General features: G+C 45.0%; 1 protein-coding gene and 1 long non-coding RNA gene across 7 annotated transcripts in view; one reads left to right on the plus strand and one right to left on the minus strand.

Annotated features, from left to right (window-relative positions):
• The window catches only part of LOC311521130, a 127,026-nt gene extending 111,677 nt beyond the window's left edge, over positions 1 to 15,349 (minus strand). For 5 of the 6 annotated variants that reach the window (XR_014711804.1, XR_014711805.1, XR_014711806.1 and 2 more), the window contains exons 1-2: positions 15,086 to 15,272; positions 3,471 to 3,569 (exon numbers count right to left, since the gene is read on the minus strand). This is a non-coding gene — a long non-coding RNA (uncharacterized lncRNA). The other variant, XR_014711807.1, reaches the window with a different exon arrangement.
• A 59-nt stretch (positions 15,350 to 15,408) lies between these two features.
• The window catches only part of TNFAIP8 (TNF alpha induced protein 8), a 106,530-nt gene continuing 99,735 nt past the window's right edge, over positions 15,409 to 22,203 (plus strand). The window contains exon 1 of the mRNA XM_084629266.1: positions 15,409 to 15,518. Within this exon, the coding sequence (XP_084485392.1) occupies position 15,518 (1 nt within the window). The 5' untranslated portion in view covers positions 15,409 to 15,517. The remainder of the gene's footprint in view (positions 15,519 to 22,203) is intronic.

Genomic DNA, 22,203 nt, shown 5'->3' on the forward strand with positions numbered 1-22,203 from the left:
ATGTTTCGGTATTTACAGTTAATATAGGTGTGGTTTTAAAGTTAGTCAATTTTAAGTCAGAAGCGTGGGATCAATTTTTTAAATTTAGGTTGTGAATTATAGTATTTAACGGGATCACATCCTTGTGTTGCTACCCAATCCAGTTCTGTTTCATGATCCAAACTAGTTTTGCACTATTGCCTTCTAATTGATTTGGAAGCCAAAACCCTCTTGATTATCTACTCACATTCTGAGATAGGGTCACATGTAAAACAGAAAACCATGAGGAGCTACCTGAAGCTGCATACCTGTAGAGCAAAAGATGCTGTCTGAAGGATATTTGTATTTATTATACATTAATGTGGCATTTGAGAGATTTTCTTGTTCTGCATTTTAGGAAGCTCAGCTGCTAATCATAGGAAATGAATATTTAGAACAATATTCAGCAAATATTGGGGTGCCCTTGAATTTGAAATGTTATGTACCACCATCTTATTTTAAGTGTAAAGGAAACTGCAAATTATACTGTACCTGTCAATCCTTATAAAAAGAGGGTGACAGTGTTCAAAGGGCACAGAATCACAGCCGGAACATGGCCAAAGGGTAGGAGACTAAGTATTTTATTTTTACTAGAAATAGCCAGGTCACTTCTAAATCACAGATTCAGCACATTGAACAAATAACTTTCTGAAAAATAAAAAAAATGTAATTGTCTTCCTCCCTTTCTTCTTCTTGCCCTAAAATCCATTTTTGTTTGTAACTTGATACTGCTTTTCTTTTGCTCATATTAACTAAAGAAACTATTCAGTTTTTTTTAATATATTTTTCTTTTTCCTTGTACATTGCCACCATACAACTCACCTTCTATCCTTATTCTGTATATCTGCCTTTTTTCTCTCCCACCTTTTCACACACTTTATCTGTTACTGCACTGATTTCTTTCTACTATTTATTCTCCTCCTCCCCAACAATCATGCTTTTCAACCTGCCAAGGTCCAAATGTAGAACATCAGAAAATGCCCAAAATGACATAACATTGATGCAAGAGACTTCAACTCATGTGAGATTCATTCCTGTTGTGTAAATAACTATATAATCTTTAATTGAGGTAATTACCCAATAAATGGAGACACCAAGTTTCACCAACTGTAAAGTTTGTAACTTTACAGCAGTGATTCTCAAACATTTGTACTGGTGCTCCCTTTCACATAGCAAGCCTCGGAGTGCAACCCCCCCAAATAAATTAAAAACACTTGATATATTTACCACCAGCAAAACAGGGTTTGGGATGGAGGCTGAAAGTTTGTGACCCCTGCATTTGAGAATTTTTGCTTTAGTGCCTTCCCTCCAAAATTAAGTACAGTTGGGGTATGCTCAACCTCTCAGCCATAGATTCCATTTCTATAAAACTAATCTAGTTCACAGAGATTTTATATGTAGAACAGTTTGAGAACCATGACAGAAAGACAATATAGACTCACAGAACAAACTGTCCCTCCTATTCCACGTGTGGGGGCAAGCAAGGATTTCCAAAACCACATTCTCAACTTTGTTACCCTTTCGTCCGCTCCCTGCTGATTATCTGCTAGCATATGAATAAAAACATTTCCACTTAATTCTGCTGTGAAATCTAACATGTCATACCAATGTTACCTCTGGCTCACTGGACCAGCAGGGAGAAAAGACATGAGGCACCCTCTCTGCACAATGCTGACATGAGGTGGAGGAACATGTGTGTGGGAGTCGGGGGTACGGTAGGCCAGAGGACAAATCAAAGGCCCATTGAGAACAGCCCCTGGAAGCTGGGAGGTTGAAAGGGAGCACAGGAAGAAAGAAAGAAACTAGAGCACAGGTGGGCAAACTATGGCCTGCAGGCCAGATCCTGCCTGGCTCCTGAACTCCAGGCCAGGCAGGCTAGCCCCCGGCCCCTCCCCCGCAGCCTCAGCTTGCTGCACTGCCAGCACTCTGTCCCACTGCTCCTGCTGGGCAGCACGGGTGCAAGCTCCTGCTGCTCTGAGCAGCATGGTAATGGTGCAAGGAGGTTGGATAAGGGGTTAGATGGGTCAGGGGTTCTGGGGAGGGCAGTCAGAGGGAAGGGGTGTGGATAGGGGTCAGGGCAATCAGGAGGGTTGGATAGGAGGTGAGGTCCCGGTGGGGAGTTAGATGGGGAGGTTGGGGAGCAGGGGGAGGTTGGATGGGGGAAGAGGGGTCAAGGGATGGGGTGGTTGGATAGGCATTGGAGTCCTAGGGAGCTTGTCGGGACGGGGGGGTTGGATAGGGGGTGGGGTCCTGGGGGGCAGTTAGGGGTGGGAATCCCAGGAGGGGGCAAGGGGACAAGGAGCAGGGAAGGTTGGGAGTTCTGAGGGGGGCGGGAAGAGGGAGGTGGTGGATAGGGGGCAGGAGCCAGGCTGTTTGGGGAGGCACAGCCTTCCCCCTACCTGGCCCTCCATACAGTTTGGAAACCCCGATGTGGCAAACCCCGAACTAGAGTATGCTACGTTCAAAGAAGCCTCCAAGGATCAGCACTGCCAGAGGCGCCAAGGTAAGAGGTTTCCCTGACCAGGAATCATACCTAAGTTGTGTTGTGGACAGCAACAAATCCAAATCACTCACCCTGTCACTGGAACTGCCATCTTGAGGGCCACTGGCACCTGACAGCACAGCACAATTCAGCTACATGGTGAAACACAAGGACAGCTTGTGGCATTGCTGTCCTGTATGCAGACACAACCCTCCTGGCTACCCTGAAGTTGGCCACTCCCCACTATCCTTGCTGCACATAACCAACCCTACCATCCCTGAGGAGGAGGGACAATGGGAAAGCCTTCCATGACTGAGAATCGAATCCAGTCCATGGCAATGAGAGCACCAAATTCTGACCAGTGATAAGAGGCAAGAAATTCCCCATCTGCACAATGCTGAAACAAGCTGGAGTACCATATAAGTGAGATGGCAAGACAGGGACTGGCCACAGGATAGGTCAGGAGCCCATCAAGACCAGGCCCTGGAGGTTGGAGTTTGAAAGAGGGTGCATAGGATACGGAATAACGAAGAAGAAGAAGAAGAAGAAGAAAGGAAAAAAAAAAAAAAAAGAGAGAGACCTGAAAGGGAAAAACAAGCGTTTGTGGAAGCTCCTTCACTGGAAGTTTTCTGTCTTGGATAGTTTAGACTCAACAAATTCTATATCTCTGAAGGTGGTTAGACTAGATGTGATCCCATCTAACCTCATGGTTCTATGATTCTACGATAAGACACTAGAACTTGCTGCATTCAAAACACCTATCTGAGGATGAAAGCAGCCTCCAAAGATCAGTCCTGGCAGAAGCACCAAAGCAGGGTCCTTGACCATGAATGGAGCCCATGGCCACCAAACGCTCACCACTTGACCATCAGGGAAGAACCATGGGCTTTGCTTGGGCAACTACTCATATGTGAAGCAAAACGCGGCAGGGGAAAGTCTGAAGGAGAAAGGGCCATGGCAAAAGACTCACCTTGCCTTCTCTGAGCATGGAACTAAGAAGGTTCTGTCAGAAGGAGCCAGGCATTACCACCTCGAGGTCACTGGTACCTGACAGCACAGTTCAGTTCAGCTGCAAAACAAAATAAAAGAACAGCTTGCAGGGTGGATTTGATTTAAATCAAATTGATTTAATTCATGATTTAAATCACTAGTTAGGAAGACTATTTAATCATGGATTTCTACATAAAAATGCATTCTTGTTGGTTGTTATAACCTTTAATACATATTCTTCACAATTCAGAGATAGATGTAGGTTTCATTTTTAGAAGGTACACACTATATATTTTTAAAGTGATTTATTTTGAAAACTTTTCAGATTAGTTTTATAGCTATCTCAGAAAATGAATGGTTGTTTGGTTATTTCATTTACCAAAGGTAATTGAAGCAGATATTTATGAAGTCATTGGGAGGTGAACTATCTCCAATTCAACAGGTTAATCATTAATATTTGGAGGATTTTCTTGCCGTGCTGTATTAGAAGGAGAACATCACCAGACACACATTTAAATTGTTTTAGTTAACTAAAACAACGACGTTATGTATTCTAGATTTTTTTCTTCAACAGCAAACATGTAAAATTTTAACAAAACAAGCACATGAATTTTTGAATTTAGTTAATCATTCAAGTTTTTTTTTTAAATCAGGTTTATTTTTGTTAAAATTGTTTTTAACTAAAAGTTAAATAAAAAAAACCACAAAAATTAAATCGACTAGGTCAGCCAGGTCAACGTGAGAAACTTAAAATATTGGCTTCTGCAGCTAACTCAGTCGTCTTCACCTTCATTTTCATGTTTGTTCATAATCTGGAAAAGAAAAACAGGCTTTCCTGCTTTTTTCAGATCCCAAACGATTTCTCAATTTGGCATGAATTAGTCCAGAGGAAGAAAATATTCTTTCTACACCGGCAGAAGCTTCTGCTGTTAAAAGTGAGATTATCACTTCAACAGTCTCTAAATCCAAGTGCTTAAGTGACTTCCACCAGTTCACTGGTGTGACTTTCTTTAAAACATCATCAGCAAACATATTTCTTGAATGGTTCACCCTATTATAGTTGACATTATGGAGGGATGATTGCTGGATGTCCATATCATAGCCAACTCCTCTTCTTCAGGAGTTAAGGGTTTGACCCTGGTACCGAGTATTGAGAATATTTGCAAGAAAATGACCTGGAGATAGTGCTTGTCCCATTCTTTTCTTAATGCTTGTAATTTACCTCTGTCATTGCATATTTCTCTTTTTAAGATCTCACTCAGTTCCTTCCAAATTTAAACAGCGTCGGCACTAAAACAGCTATTTCCCTGCATTTTTTTCAAGGCTACAGAAATAAGCTTCAGCATGTGTTCAACGTTTCTCTTAAGCCCAATGTTGAGAACTTTAGCTGTGACAGTGACATCTATTTTTTCACGATTTTGTTCACAAACTGTCATCAGATTAGGCCAGTTCTCGATATAGTGCTCAAAACAGTCCACTACTGAGTTCCATCGCACATCTTGTGGGAGAATTAGCATGGTTCCTCCCACTTTTTTCAGAGCAGCTGCTGCAAAGTGGTTGTTACGGAAGCACTGCAACCATATGTTATTAGCTTGGGACTCTCTTCACTCTCTTCTAAATAATTTCTTCTCATCTTGGATACATTTGCAGTATTGTCTGTGACCAAGCTGCGTACTAGACATTTGCATTTTTTTCCCAGTTTGTTATAGCATTTACTGCTCCTTCTTGTAAGTATTCTGCTGTGTGTGCATTTCCTGATGTATCAGTTGTTTCTGGAAGGAAGACATTCCCTTCTTCTGTTGTCACACAAGCACATACAACGTGGACATTGTGGATCATTGCTCCACCCATCAAGACTCAGGTTAACAATTTTACCCGCTAGACCTTTTGCACACTACTCAGTTTCTTTTTCATACACTTTATCCAAAAATTTGCCTGTGACATCTGCTCTGTTGGGTGAACTATATCCTGGTCTTAATGACTGAACCATATTAATGAAGTGTGGATTCTCAATCATACAGAAAGGAGAGTTTGTTGCATAAACAAACCAGGCAATTTATTCATCAATTACCTCTTTTTGTAATCTGCTGGTTCTTATCACAAATTTACCTATGGTTGTTTCTGGATGATGGAGATTTTTTTTTTTACTCCTTTTTGTAACAGGTGTAATACTGAGGCTATGTGACATACGTGATGTGACTGAAACACTATCATTGGCAGATAACTCTGAAACTATAGAAAATGATGGTGATCTTGAAGGTGGATAGTCTTCAGAATTCTGTATGTTGAGGAGGGATTCTCCTAAACAAAACAAGTCAATGCAGTTATTTAATTATTATTACCATACTGCTCATTGAGTATTACTCATTGCATTCACTGACACTCAGTACTACCTGAAAGGTGAAATTGTAAAAAGAAGATCTGCCTATTTCAGCTATTTATTTTTTATCACAAGTGCATCTAAAATGATAGTACCATAGAGTAACAACTATATTTTTTGCTCAAACATGAGAATTCAAGAATAGTTCAGAAGGAAGACAGGCAATTCTTAGGAAAGAAGTATGAAATAAAAAAGTTTACCAACCTGAAGATCTGGCATGTTCAGACATGTTCCTCTCATCATCTTCAACACAGCTTCCTCCCGAGAAGGAACACTTCTCATGATGTTGCTTCATTTGGGCATCTAGGCCTTGCATTTCTTTGTTGCACTGTTTGTATTTTGCACGCATGCCTGTCTTACCCACAGGTAGAGGAACTTCATTAAAATATTCCCAAACTGGGTCTCGTTTACAGCCTGCTGCCATTATAGGTTTTCCCTTCTAGTGAGAGAATGGTATGGTAGATCTCAAATCAATGAACGCTACACTCAGAAAGACCTCAAGACTTCTGGAATATGCTGCTCAAACAGTTTCACTTTTGTTTCTACTGCCTGTCCCTCCCTTCTCACATTTATCTCCAGACTTCTCCTTGTCCAGATCTATTCCGCCCCCAACAATCTTCTACTCATTGAACTTTTTGAAACTTTGCACTTTTAGAGACTCTGTGTACATAAATTTGCAGAGGGAGAATAGGGTTGAGGTCTGTTATTTCTCACCTCTATGTATTTATTTATTTAAAAACATTTTTGCTGTGAACAAGCATGTTACCTCTGGCGACACAAATCCACAGTTTGAGAACTGCAAAACTAAGCATCTCTGATGGGATCTTCTAAACTGAGCACTGAGTCCCATTGGGTAGATAGAAAGATTAACCTAAATAATTTATACAGAAGCCCCTGGAACCCCATAAGATTGGGTCCCTAATCCGTGAACTACTGGAACTCATTGACAATAGACTCTTAAACATTATATGAATATATTGTCTCATACTATAGAATTAGAATTTATAATCCCTATTCCATGATGAGATAGTTTTAATTAAGATGCATTTTAGCTCAAAGATATCTTTAGATAGATTTTTTCCTCAAAAAATATTTTATCCAAAAATCTGATTTAATTTTTAAAAATTACTGATTTTTATCCACCCTGACAGCTTGTAACATCAACTTCATATGGGCAGACGCAGCTTACTTGGCACCCTGCAGCTGGCCCCTCCCTCCTATTCTTGCTGTACATACTCACCCTCACTACTCCTCAGGAAGGACAGCAAAAGGAAAACCAGAATCGAACCTGGGCCATGGCAATGACACACCAAACCCTGACCACTCGACAACCAGGAAGAAGGAGTTAGAATTTTTCTCCACACAATATTGATACAACGTGGAGGAAGGCATACGTGGGATGGGCAAAAGCAAAGCTTAAGAGCACACTGAGACCAGGCCCTAGAGAACAGAGTTTGAAAAAGTCAAGATGGGAAAAGAGGAATGAAGAAGAAAAACATGACAGAGTTGAAAGGGAAAAACAAGTTACTGAAATCCACTACATTCAAAACACCAGGTCCATGAAGAAGCCCGCCTTCAGGGATCAGCCCTGGTAAAGGCACCCAGGCAAGAGGTTTCCCTGATCAGGAATCAAAGCTAAGCAGAGGCATTGAAAACACCAAACCCTGACCACTAAAGCCTCAGGGAGAAGCAAGAAACTCCCTCTCCCACAATGCTGCTAGGAGCTGGAAGAACATATATGTGGGATGGCAGGATGGGAATGGACCAGAGGACAGGTCAAAGGCCCTTGAAACGGGCCCTGGAGCATGGAGTTTGAAAGGGAGCATGGGGGAAGGGAAATTATGTTTTTCACATGAACTCCTGCTTTGTTTTAATTATTTCCTCTTCAAATAGGATATTTTAGTGTTTTAAAGAAGAGCACTATAGCTTCTTCTAATCTAAAGAAGTAATTCTTCAGTAATAGCACAACTTCTAAAATAAACTGCAGCCTGGCCATATTTCCACTAGTCCAGTTATTTATTTTAGAAATACAATCAACATTTAAAATAGTGTTTTAATACCTCAGGAGTTTTCATTTCAGTGATGCCAGTTAAATGGTTTAAGTTACGTATAGATATATCAGTATAATTTGGACAATGGACTCACTTATTATGTACTGAGGTGATTTCATATCTAATTCTAAAGGGAATTTCCCCTAGACTTATAACCAAATTACAAGGTTAACTTATAACTCATGACCTTAAGGATACCAAATATAGCTCCATGAACACCACACGCTAGAAAACACTCCTTGTATTTTCCCCTCAATTTAATTTATAAGGATAAATACAATTCATGTTCATCTTCAGAAATTTAATGTGTATTTACTCTGAACACCTTTAGAACCTGTTTCTCAAGTTAGTAGCTTCTTCATAAACTCATAGCCAGCTGACTCAGTTTCACCCCATATCTTTAGTAGGAAAATTGTTTTTGTTAAAGCTGTTCAAAATTAAAGGAATGGGAACCTATACAGCAGTCAGATCAATCAAACCTGACAGCTACGAGTGAGTGCATAGGTGGAGAGGACAAAAGAATTGTTTTTTAAAAAAATCTAAAAATATTTGTAAAATTTCAAAATCCCTGTTTGTTTTTGTAGTCACCTGATCCTGTATTCAGTGTCCCTTCTCAGAACTAATTTTTTGTTTTTGCTTGTGTAAATTCTCTATTGAATGTGGAACAAATGGTGTGTAATGAACATGTGAATACAGTTCTTTTCAATGGTAGTGTCATAAATATAAAGGGAAGGGTAAACCCCTTTAAAATCCCTCCTGGCCAGAGGAAAACTCCTCTCACCTGTAAAGGGTTAAGAAGCTAAAGGTAACCTCGCTGGCACCTGACCAAAATGACCAATGAGGAGACAAGATACTTTCAAAAGCTGGGAGGAGGGAGAAAAACAAAGGGTCTCTGTCTATATGCTGCTTTTGTCGGGGATATACCGGGTATGTCTACACTACGAAATTAGGTCGAATTTATAGAAGTCGGTTTTTTTGAAATCGGTTTTATATATTCGAGTGTGTGTGTCCCCACAGAAAATGCTCTAAGTGCATTAAGTGCATTAACTCGGCGGAGCGCTTCCACAGTACCGAGGCAAGCGTCGACTTCTGGAGCGTTGCACTGTGGGTAGCTATCCCACAGTTCCCGCAGTCTCCGCTGCCCATTGGAATTCTGGGTTGATATCCCAATGCCTGATGGGGCTAAAACATTGTCGCGGGTGGTTCTGGGTACATATCGTCAGGACCCCGTTCCCACCCTCCCTCCCCCCGTGAAAGCAAGGGCAGACAATCATTTCGCGCCTTTTTTGTCTGCTGCCAGCCAAAGATGTAAAGGATTGATGGAGTGGGTCAGAACAAGACATAGACCAGATTTGTTTTGGACTCATTTTCCTCCTCCCCTGTCTAGATCACACTGCAGTCAGTCACAGAGAAGGCGCAGCGAGGTTAATCTAGCCATGTATCAATCAGAGGCCAGGCTAACCTCCTTGTTCCAATAAGAACGATAACTTAGGTGCACCATTTCTTATTGGAACCCTCCGTGCAGTCCTGCCTGAAATACTCCTTGATGTACAGGCACACCCTTTGTTGATTTTAGCTCCCTGAAGCCAACCCTGTAAGCCGTGTCGTCAGTCGCCCCTCCCTCCGTCAGAGCAATGGCAGACAATCGTTCCGCGCCTTCTTTCTGTGCGGACGCCATACCAAGGCAAGCATGGAGACCGCTGAGCTCATTTTGGCAATTAGGAGCACATCAACCACCACACGCATTATCCAGCCGTATATGCAGCACCAGAACATGGCAACGCGATACCGGGCGAGGAGGCGACGTCAGCGCGGTCCCGTGAGTGATCAGGACATGGACACAGATTTCTCTGAAAGCATGGGCCCTGCCAATGCATGCATCATGGTGCTAATGGGGCAGGTTCATGCTGTGGAACGCCGATTCTGGGCTCGGGAAACAAGCACAGACTGGTGGGACCGCATAGTGTTGCAGGTCTGGGACGATTCCCAGTGGCTGCGAAACTTTCGCATGCGTAAGGGCTCTTTCATGGAACTTTGTGACTTGCTTTCCCCTGCCCTGAAGCGCATGAATACCAGGATGAGAGCAGCCCTCACAGTTGAGAAGCGAGTGGCGATAGCCCTGTGGAAGCTTGCAACGCCAGACAGCTACCGGTCAGTTGGGAATCAATTTGGAGTGGGCAAATCTACTGTGGGGGCTGCTGTGATGCAAGTAGCTCACGCAATCAAAGATCTGCTGATATCAAGGGTAGTGACCCTGGGAAATGTGCAGGTCATAGTGGATGGCTTTGCTGCAATGGGATTCCCTAACTGTGGTGGGGCTATAGATGGAACCCATATCCCTATCTTGGCACCGGAGCACCAAGCCGGTGAGTACATAAACCGCAAGGGGTACTTTTCGATAGTGCTGCAAGCTCTGGTGGATCACAAGGGACGTTTCACCAACATCAACGTGGGATGGCCGGGAAAGGTGCATGATGCTCGCATCTTCAGGAACTCTGGTCTGTTTCAAAAGCTGCAGGAAGGGACTTTATTCCCAGACCAGAAAATAACTGTTGGGGATGTTGAAATGCCTATATGTATCCTTGGGGACCCAGCCTACCCCTTAATGCCATGGCTCATGAAGCCGTACACAGGCAGCCTGGACAGTAGTCAGGAGCTGTTCAACTACAGGCTGAGCAAGTGCAGAATGGTGGTAGAATGTGCATTTGGACGTTTAAAGGCGCGCTGGCGCAGTTTACTGACTCGCTTAGACCTCAGCGAAACCAATATTCCCACTGTTATTACTGCTTGCTGTGTGCTCCACAATATCTGTGAGAGTAAGGAGGAGACGTTTATGGCGGGGTGGGAGATTGAGGCAAATCGCCTGGCTGCTGGTTACGCGCAGCCAGACACCAGGGCGGTTAGAAGAGCTCAGGAGGGCGTGGCACGCATCAGAGAAGCTTTGAAAACCAGTTTCATGACTGGCCAGGCTACAGTGTGAAAGTTCTCTTTGTTTCTCCCTGATGAAACCCCCCGCCCCTTGGTTCACTCTACTTCCCTGTAAGCTAACCACCCTCCCCTCCTCCCTTTAATCACCGCTTGCAGAGGCAATAAAGTCATTGCTGCTTCACAGTCATGCATTCGTTATTCATTCATCACACAAATAGGGGGATGACTACCAAGGTATCCCAGGAGGGGTGGTGGAGGAGGGAAGGAAAATTCCACACAGCACATTAAGCACAGCACTTTAAAAGTTTACAACTTTAAAATTTATTGAATGACAGCCTTCTTTTTTTTGGGCAATCCTCTGTTGTGGAGTGGCTGGTTGGCCGGAGGCCCCCCCACCGCGTTCTTGGGCGTCTGGGTGTGGAGGCTATGGAACTTGGGGAGGAGGGTGGTTGGTTACAGAGGGGCAGCAGTGGCAGTCTGTGCTCCAGCTGCCTTTGCTGCAGCTCAACCATACACTGGAGCATTCTGATTTGGTCCTGCAGCAGCCTCAGCATTGAATCCTGCCTTCTCTCATCACGCTGCCGCCACATTTGAGCTTCAGCCCTGTCTTCTGCCCGCCACTTACTCTCTTCAGCCCGCCACCTCTCCTCCCAGTCATTTTGTGCTTTCCTGCACTCTGACATTATTTGCCTCCAAGCATTCATCTGTGCTCTGTCAGTGTGGGAGGACAGCATTAGCTCGGAGAACATTTCATCTCGAGTGCGTTTTTTTTTCTTTCTAAGCTTCACTAGCCTCTGGGAAGGAGAAGATCCTGTGATCATTGAAACACATCCAGCTGGTGGAGAAAAAAAAAGGGACACCGGTATTTAAAAAGACACATTTTATAAAACAGTTGCTACACTCTTTCAGGGTAAACCTTGCTGTTAACATTACATACATAGCACATGTGCTTTCGTTACAAGGTCGCATTTTGCCTCCTCCCACCGCGTGACTACCCCCTCAACCCTCCCCGTGGCTAACAGCGGGGAACATTTCTGTTCAGCCACAGGCAAACAGCACAGCAGGAATGTGTCCCTGAAGAAAAGCACCCTATTTCAACCAGGTGACCATGAATTATATCTCACTCTCCTGAGGATAACACAGAGAGAGAAAGAACGGATTTTGGTTGAATGCCAGCAAACATACACTGCAATGCTTTGTTCTACAGTGATTCCCGAGTATGTGTTACTGGCCTGGAGTGATAAAAGTGTCCTACCATGAAGGACGAAATAAGGCTGCCCTCCCCAGAAACCTTTTGCAAAGGCTTTAGGACTACATCTAGGAGAACCGCAAATGCCAGGGCAAAGTAATCCTTTCACATGCTTGCTTTTAAACCATGTATAGCATTTTAAAAGGTACACTCACCAGAGGTCCCTTCTCCGCCTGCTGGGTCCAGGAGGCAGCCTTGGGTGGGTTCGGGGGGTACTGGCTCCAGGTCTAGGGTGAGAAACAGTTCCTGGCTGTCGGGAAAACCGGTTTCTCCGCTTGCTTGCTGTGAGCCATCTACAACCTCCTCCTCCTCCTCCTCATCTTCTTCGTCCCCAAAACCTGCTTCTGTATTGCCTCCATCTCCATTGAAGGAGTCAAACAACACGGCTGGGGTAGTGGTGGCTGAACCCCCTAAAATGGCATGCAGCTCATCATAGAAGCGGCATGTTTGGGGCTCTGACCCAGAGCGGCTGTTCGCCTCTCTGGTTTTCTGGTAGGCTTGCCTCAGCTCCTTCAGTTTCACGCGGCACTGCTTCGGGTCCCTGTTATGGCCTCTGTCCTTCATGCCCTGGGAGATTTTCACAAAGGTTTTGGCATTTCGAAAACTGGAACGGAGTTCTGATAGCACGGATTCCTCTCCCCAAACAGCGATCAGATCCCGTACCTCCCGTTCGGTCCATGCTGGAGCTCTTTTGCGATTCTGGGACTCCATCATGGTCACCTGTGCTGATGAGCTCTGCATGGTCACCTGCAGCTTGCCACGCTGGCCAAACAGGAAATGAGATTCAAAAGTTCGCGGTTCTTTTCCTGTCTACCTGGCCAGTGCATCTGAGTTGAGAGTGCTGTCCAGAGCGGTCAGAATGGAGCACTCTGGGATAGCTCCCGGAGGCCAATACCATCGAATTGTGTCCACAGTACCCCAAATTCGAGCTGGGAACGTCGATTTAAGCGCTAATCCACTTGTCAGGGGTGGAGTAAGGAAATCGATTTTAAGAGCCCTTTAAGTCGAAATAAAGGGCTTCACTGTGTGGACGGGTGCAGGTTTAAATCGATTTAACGCTGCTAAATTCGACCTAAAGTCCTAGTGTAGACCAGGGCTTAGAACTTTTAGTAAGTAATCTAGCTAGGTATGCGTTAGATTATGATTTCTTTAAATGGCTGAGAAAAGAATTGTGCTGAATAGAATAACTATTTCTGTCTGTGTATCTTTTTTGTAACTTAAGGTTTTGCCTAGAGGGATTCTCTATGTTTTGAATCTAATTACCCTGTAAGGTATTTACCATCCTGATTTTACAGAGGGGATTTCTTTACTTCTATTAAAAGTCTTCTTGTAAGAAAACTGAATGCTTTTTCATTGCTCTCAGATCCAAGGGTTTGGGTGTGGTCACCTATTCAAATTGGTGAGGCTTTTTATCCAACATTTCTCAGGAAAGTGGGGGGGGTGCAAGTGTTGGGAGGATTGTTCATTGTTCTTAAGATCCAAGGGTCTGGGTCTGTAGTCACCTAGGCAAATTGGTGAGGCTTTTTACCAAACCTTGTCCAGGAAGTGGGGTGCAAGGTTTTGGGAAGTATTTTGGGGGGAAAGACATTTCCAAATAGCTCTTCCCCAGTAATCAGTATTTGTTTGGTGATGGTAGCGGCCAATCCAAGGACAAAGGGTGGAATATTTTGTACCTTGGGGAAGTTTTGACCTAAGCTGGTAAAGATAAGCTTAGGAGGTTTTCATGCAGGTCCCCACATCTATACCCTAGTGTTCAGAGTGGGGGAGTATTACAACGATGTTTGAGGGAAACCAGAAGCCTCCTAGAAACCTGGAGGAAAACTCTGGTCACAGCTCAGCATAACTGTGCCACAAACCAGTGTCACCTGCTATTCTTCTAATGGCCCAACTTGATGATCACTTTAGATAAGCTATTACCAGCAGGACAGTGGGGTGGAAGGAGGTATTGTTTTATGATCTCTGTGTGTATATAAAGTCTGCTGCAATTTCCACGGTATGCATCCGATGAAGTGAGCTGTAGCTCACGAAAGCTTATGCTCAGATAAATTGGTTAGTCTCTAAGGTGCCACAAGTACTCCTTTTCTTTTTGCGAATACAGACTAACACGGCTGTTACTCTGAAACCTGTCATTTTCATACTGGTCCTGGTAGGGTCATTTGGAATTCTTGCAAGGATAGAAGTGAAGAGATGAAGCACAGGACAGACTTCTGTGAATTGTAACTTTTAATAAACGTAATGACATTCACAAAATATAGACCACAGCTGTAAGGATGCACACTGGCTCTGCTGAGCACTATTACGGCTTTGCAAGCGCACTTGAGAGAGACCGTGGACGGTAAAGTACTGAAGATACTGGTGTAGGCATATCAGCTCTCAGGCAAGGAGAGCTAGCGGGGCAGCTAGCTGAAGGGTGAGAGTTTCCGAGGAAGCTCTTCCCTTCCACCTCGCTACAGTCCAGCACGCTCGCTCCTGCCTTTTGCTCAAAAACAAGGGGAAAATCACAGATTCTTGGACAAAGTTAATGCCTCCCACCCGTGCGCGACCTCGCGGGCCCCTCTCTTTCATTTCCCACCCAGCGTTCAGAGGTGTGTGGTCGTGTCTCCTACGCGCTCACCTCCGCTCCCGGGCCTTCCCGGCAGGGGTCACAGCCCGCGGCAGGGTCAGAGCCGCGCAGCATTGCGGGGGAGCGGGAGAGAAGCGCTTTGGCGGGGCAGCGGGAAAGGGCGGGCGATGGCAGCTCAGGAGGTCGCCCAGCCCCACCCCCACTGGCCTCCTTCGCCCGCTCCGGCCCCCCCGGCCCCCGGCAGACGTTAACCCCTGCGGCACCTTGGCAGCGCGCGGGCGAGAACGCGAACGACACAAATCTCAACCCTCCCCTCTTGCAACGAGCTGCGGTCCGGTCCGGTCCGGTCCGGTCGGGTCCGCCCGGAGCTGGCCCGCGTCCGCACCGGAGCCTCGGCGAGCCTCGACTTCCCCGGCCACCTCACCTCGGCTGTCCCGCCCGACGTCCCCTCTGGCTCCTGCGATGGGGCGCGGGCCCCGGGACCCGCACCGGCCGCCTGATGGGGGCGAGTCCGCACCCGCCACTGAAACTCGACGGGTCCTGAGACCGCCCTGCCCGGGCCGTTCTCCGCCCGCGCCGCAAAGCCTGTGGGGGGAAGCCCCGCCCCCGCACAGAAGCGCCCACCCTCACCTGGCTCGGCCGGCCGGACAGTGACACGGCCCTGCCCCATCGCCGCTCAGCCCGCCCCCGGGCCTCTGGCCCCGCCCATGGGCGTGGGGACCGGAGCGTTTCAGGGAGTTTCCCCCAGGTGGTGGCAGCCGCAGGCTCCTAGCCGGGACTCGAGTCGTCGCACGCGCTGCCCAGGGAGCTGCCTCCTCCGCGGGGTTCGGTGCTGCTGCGCCCTGTCCCCGCACACAGTAAGTGTCGCCGCCGCCGCGTGCGCGGGACCCCCCTGGACAGACGGACCGGCTCGCCCCGGACCTAGTCCCGTCTGCCCTGGGGCCGGGCGGGGGCTATCGGCTGCTCCATTAACGCTGCCGGTGCTGGGAGGGGGCTGCGGGGACAGGGCACTGGCTCCGCTCCAGCCTCCCTGTCTGGCCTGGGCGAGCCAGCGTGCCCCTCTGCCCCTGCCTCCGCGGTGCCGTGGGGCTCGCAGTCTTGCCCCGCGGCTGGGCGTGTGCGGGGTACGCGGCGAGCTGCCCCGGCAACGCTGGCTCTGCCTGCATCGATCCCTGCGTGCAGTCAGAGCAGCCCGACTCACCATACAGCCGCTCTCCGGGTGATTTCGCCTTTTCCGTCCTGCCTGGCTTGGCTCCTCTTCTCGTTGTCTAAAATCTAGTGAGGAGCCTGTGGGCAGTTTATTGCACACGCTGTGCACAGTTCCCTCCCCAGGAAATTGAACTGCTTTAACTTGGTCGGCATCTGATCATTTGCAAATAAGAAAACACAGCAGTCAAGTCTGGCTCTTCTAGATCTTGCTTCACAAGAACCTATATAATCATGCGAGTCAGCCAAGTCAACGGGCGACTCGTGCCCAAGTATCTTGTTGGGTTGGGGCCCTGCAACCACTGGCTTCTTCTCCCCTTCCTCTGCGGGATCCTTTGGGACTCTGTCCCCTTCTATTTGTTTGCTCTTTCCATGGGCTAGACCGAACCCTCTCTTCATCATGCTGGTTCCTGTACACCGAAATGACTGCCACTGGAATTAGCTCTGACTTTAAAATCATGTGAAGGGAGTAGTTAGGGTCTGACGAAGAAACCCCCTTAAAGACCAAATATTGTAGTAACCAGCCAACTTGGCATAAAAATTATGCCCAAGGTGTAAGAACTAAACATTCATGTATGTTTCCCACGTTTGACCATAAATGTGCTTTGACTGAAAAGAGTTTTTCAAACAAGTTGCCCCACTAATTGCTAGCGACAGGTGGCAGAATATGTATGTAGAATGACTTAAAATTACTTACAGAAGAGTGGTGAAAAGAGAGCTAATTTCATGACCAGTCTGAGGTGGACTAACATTGGAGTTATCCATGAATCTCTGGGGAGCAATGATGGTTCAAAATAAATTGTTGCCATTATTTTTTTAGCTGATTTCTAGTCTGACATGTTTATACCCAGAAACACTTGGCTGTTTTCTTAACTATAAAAATATTTCCTCACTGAGGCTCCAACATGAAGTAAATAAGCAGTGCTATTATTTGGGCTCTGAAAATTTTCACCTGTAGCAGCTTTGGTGGAATTAGAAAAATCTAGAGCAAAATACAATTACCAGTTGTGTTATTCAGCATACACAAGTTGTGGGTATTTTAATTGTTTTAAAGCTATAAAATCTTGTTTACTGAAATTTATAAAAAACTGTTTAAAGCTTATTTTAAATTTAATGGTTTTAGCTTGGGAAGATTTTTTTTATGCCAGAATTGTCTCAGGATAAAATTTTAAATGTTATAAATAAATTTGCAATGAAAACTAATTAAATTGCCTACTTCTCCCCTCCCCCCCCCAAGGGAAAAAAAATCTTTTTTGTCGGTCAAAAGAACACTTAATACACCCATTAACATATGTTACTTGCTTTTTTTCACAGATTTTTCAGGCCAGAAGGGATCATTCTGACTAGGTTGACCTCTTCCATAACACATCCCCTCTCTGCCCCCCCCCCCCCCAAAAAAAACAACCTATATCCGGCCCATAACTTCTCCTTGAGTTATTTTGTATCTGTCTTTGAAAGTAACACTACCTGGGAGATGAGGTAGAAATAGCTATTTGTAAAATATATAGTGTATAATTGACTTACTATGAGTTAAGGAGAGCACTTTGGAATTCAGTCTAAGGAGCTTTTTCTATTTGGAAACTTAGACCTTTATCTAGACAGTTGTTAAAGACATTTGCATGATCAGATTTTTCACTATGAAAGTTTACATAAATTCCAACAGCCTATGTGTATATGATGGAAATTATATACAAGAATACAAATATTGTTGTTTTTTTGTTTTGTTTTTACAACAACCCTAAGTGGTATTTCAGTCTGTATAAAAGTTTTGCTTTACCTAATGTTGCATGCATATTCTGAAATACTATACTTAACAGCCTACAGAAACTGCATACAAATTGTTTGCTCAGTGAAAAAAACTGACTAATCTGGTATATAGAAAGAAAAATGTCCATTAGCTGGCTGTTGTGTTCATTGGTTGGATTAACTGTTCAAGAATCGTTTTCTATTGTCAGCTTTAAATAGGAAATTCCCTTTGAAAGACCGTCAAAAGCATAGTGGAGTGCTTACAACTGTTTGAAGGGGGGACTAGTTTTTTAGCCTCTAGAGATCTAGATTGAAATCCTGTTTAGGTTTTATGTGAAAAGAACTTTTGTGGTCTCAGTATAATCCCTTGTGGACATCACCAAAAGAGCACAACTGACAGTCTCTGTTTATGAGGCCCAGGGCACTAGTAGCAAGGGTGTTGCAGGTCAGGTTGAAGTGCATTAAATCCATGTTGGAAAACTTTCACTAAGCCTACATGTTTTATGCCTGGTTCTGTCCCCTGCTGCTCTTCCCTTACTCTCACAAGCATTAAATCCACCAACATTTTAAAAAATAAAACATTTTTTATATTTGTTCATAGTTTTAACTTTTTTATATTATATATTCTTGTGAAGAACTTTAATTGTTTGTGGTTTAAGTTTCATGTTGATATATTTAACTCTTCCAGTAATTAAGGAAGGGCTCATTCAATCATATGATGCTAGAGAGAAAATATAGTTTTGAGTCACTATGGTTTCAAGTCAGGTGGGACATGTCTGTTCCTCAGAGCATTGCCTGGAGTATCTTGTTGCCATGTGTTATGAAAAAAGACACTACCAAATATTGCAGATTTCAAAATTTAGCTGTTCATCTTTTAAACAAACAAGCTAACACAACATAATGCATGTTACATGCACTGAGTACTTTTTTGTGCTTAATACAATGTTTGAAAGTTGTATTGAAGATGAGAAAAACATTCTTGAGATTAACAGGTCAAATGTGTTCATGCATGCTTAGTTGCAACTCTCTTGTGGAGCCTCCTTCCTCTGTCAAAGTAAGAGGACCTAAAGGAGAGTTGGAGGATAAGATCCAAAGAAGCCAGCAAAAGGTATTGGCTGTAAGTGGGGGGGAATGAGAATTTGTATTTGGAGGAGGGGATTTCGGAGGTGTGTGAGGATGAATAAATTGTCATGCTGGAGCTTTTCTTTTTTTTTCAACTCTGAAAGTCAAATTTCATGTGAAACTCTGTTCTAGTAAAACTTATCATAGAGATCTAAGCAGAAGCACATATTGCTCAGATTTCAAACAGAAGCCACCTACTGTTTGCACAGATGACAGAAGGCTACGCACTCCCCTTTTGTAGTTGACATCAGCTGACTAAACTTGAGCTATAGTGAACATAGTAAGTAAATGTGTCAGTTTAGGGGAAAGTTCTTCTTAAATTTGTACTGCTACACAGTGGGAAATAGTTCTTATTTCAAATGACCAATGCTTAGAACTGTTAACTTTGTCTAACATGTTATGTGCCAATCTGAGTGCAATAAAATGCCTGAGACTCTGTAGTGAAAATATTCTGGACCAGCAAAACAATACACCGTACATACCAGAAATACTGAGTAGCATATCAGGTGGTTTTTAGACCAGTGGTTTTCAAACTTTTTTTCTGGGGACCCAGTTGAAGAAAATTGTTGATGCCCATGACCTAACAGAGCTGGGGATGAAGGTTTTGGAGTGTGGGAGGGGCTCAGGGCTGGGGCAGAGGGTTGGGGTGCAGGGGTAAGGGCTGCCAGGTGGATCTGGGAATGAGGAGTTCAGAGTGTGGGGGGGGGGCTCTGGGCTGGGGTAGAATATCAGGGTTAGAAGGGACCTCAGGGGGTCATCTAGTCCAACCCCCTGTTCAAAGCAGGACCAATCCCCAATTTTTACCCCAGATCCCTAAATGGCCCCCTCAAGGATTGAACTCACAACTCTGGGTTTAGCAGGCCAATGTGGTAGGGGGTCAAGGTGCTGGGCTGGGGGTGCAGGCTCTGGGGTGGGGCTGGGGATGAGGGGTTTGGGGTGCAGCAGGGGCTCCAGGTTTGGTGCGGGGCTCAAGGCTGGGACAGGGGGTTGAGGTGCAGGAGGGGTCTGGGCTGGGTGCAGGGATGAAGGGTTTGGAGTGCAGGAAGGGGTTCCAGGTTGTGGAGGGGGGCTCTTGGGCCGGGGGTTGGGGTGCAGGAGGGAGTCTGGGCAGGAGGTGCAGGCTCTGGGCTGGGGTCGCGGATGGGGGATTTGGGGTGCAGGAAGGGGTTCCACATTTGCAGGGATGCTCAGGGCTGGGGCATGGAGTTGGGGCGTGGACTTACCTCCAGCGGCTCCTGGTCAGCAGCACAGCCAGGGTGCAGAGGCAGACTTCCTGCCTGTCCTGGCACTGCGGACCGTGCTGCACCCCGGAAGCAGCCAGCAACAGGTCCGGCTCCTACGCAGAGGTGTGCAAGCAGCTTCGTGTGACTCTCGCTCGCAGGCATCGCCCTCTCCAGCTCCCATTGGCCAGTTTCCGGCCAATAGGAGTGCAGAGCCAGTGCTTGGGGTGAGGGCAGCTCACAGAGCCCCGTGACTCTCCTGCCTAGAAGCCAGTCCCGCGGCTAGCCGCTTTCGAGGCACAGCGCGGTGTCGGAAAAAGTAGGCACTAGCCTGCCTTAGCTGGGCAGCACTGCCAATGGGACTTTTAACATCCCAGTGCTGGTGCTGACCAGAGCAACATCTGGTCAGCACCATCTGGTGCTAACATCTGGTGCTGACCAGAGCAAGGCAACCCAGTGGCTGACATGCTGCGACCCAGTACTGGGTTGTGACCCACGGTTTGAAAAACACTGTCTTAAACCATCCCCCATGGTCCATTTGTTTCCTAATTTTTTAGAGTTTCATATATTAGTTAGAACTAAAGGGGAATTTCTAGATACATGCTTGGCCAAAAAAAAATTAAAAATCTTTCTAAAGTTTGGCTTTTTATTTATATTTGGACACCTAAACAATTAGTGTGATTTTTGCAAGTGTAGAGCACCTGGCATCTCCTCTGACTGACTTTTTTTGCCCTCAAAAAAGCCAATTGTCAAGATGCCTAAAAAAGTTTTTAAACTGGTATATATTGCATGCAGAATAAACAAAATTAAGTGCCATGGGTTTGATGAGTAATCAAGAATGAAAAGAGTTCACGCCATAATCTGCATTTATTTTAGAATGGAAACCAACAAAAGAGCTTTAAAAAAGAAAAACAAATTTATAAACTTTAGTTAGTGAAATTGAAGTTAATTTTGTCATTTATTTTAAGTTCCAATATTAATTTCGCAGACAAAAATTATAGAATCATAGAACTGGAACGGACCTCGAGAGGTCATCTAGTCCAATCCCCTGCACTCAAGGCAGGACTAAGTATTATCTAGACCATCCCTGACAGGTATTTGTCCAACCTGCTCTTAAAAATTTCCAATGATGGAGATTCCACAACCTCCCTAGGCAATTTATTCCAGTGCTTAACCACTCTGACAATTAGGAAGTTTTTCCTAATGTCCAGCCTAAACCGCCCTTGCTGCAATTTAAGCCCATTGCTTCTTGTCCTATCCTCAGAGGATAAGAACAATTTTTCTCCCTCCTCTTTGTAACAACCTTTTATGTATTTGAAAACTGTTATCATGTCCCCTCTCAGTCTTCTCTTCTCCAGACTAAACAAACCCAGTTTTTTTCCAGTCTTCCCTCAAAGGTCATGTTTTCTAGACCTTTAATCATTTTTGTTGCTCTTTGCTGGACTTTCTCCAATTTGTCGACATCTTTCCTGAAATATGGTGCCCAGAACTCGACACAATACTCCAGTTGAGGCCTAATCAGTGCAGAATGGAGTGGAAGAATTACTTTTTGTGTCTTGCTTACAATACTGCTATTAGTACACCCCAGAACGTTTGCTTTTTTTGCAGCAGCATTACACTGTTGACTCATATTTAGCTTGTGATCCACTATGGCCCCCAGAGCCCTTTCCACAGTACTTCTACCTAGGCAGTCATTTCCCATTTTGTATGTGTGCAGCTGATTGTTCCTTCCTAAGTGGAGTACTTTACATTTCTCCTTATTGAATTTCATCCTATTTACTTCAGACCATTTCTCTAGTTTGTCCAGATCATTTTGAATTTTAATCCTATCCTCCAGATCACTTGCAACCCCTCCCATCTTGGTTTCATCCGCAAACTTTATAAGTGTACTCTCTATGCCATTTTCTTAATCACGATATTGAACAGAACCAGACCCAGAACTGATCCCTGCAGGACCCTGCTTGTTGTGCCCTTCCAGCATGACTGTGTACCACTCTCTGGGAATGATTTTCCAACCCGTTATGCACCCATTTTATATGTTAAATTGGAGTTTAGATTGAGATTATGGATCAGTAATTTAGGCAAAATACATTATAGGGATGTTGCCATTATCCCCAGACCACCTGTTTTCTTCAGGATATTCAGTTAAGATTAAATTTAAAAGAAATGCCAACATGTTAAGGTACGGACAATGCACAGTTAAAGCACCCGATCAACTTTCACTCTATCCTATAGTGACACCATACTG

This window comes from Lepidochelys olivacea, assembly GCF_965140295.1.
Source record: "Lepidochelys olivacea isolate rLepOli2 genome assembly, chromosome: 5".
NCBI lineage: Eukaryota > Metazoa > Chordata > Testudines > Cheloniidae > Lepidochelys > Lepidochelys olivacea.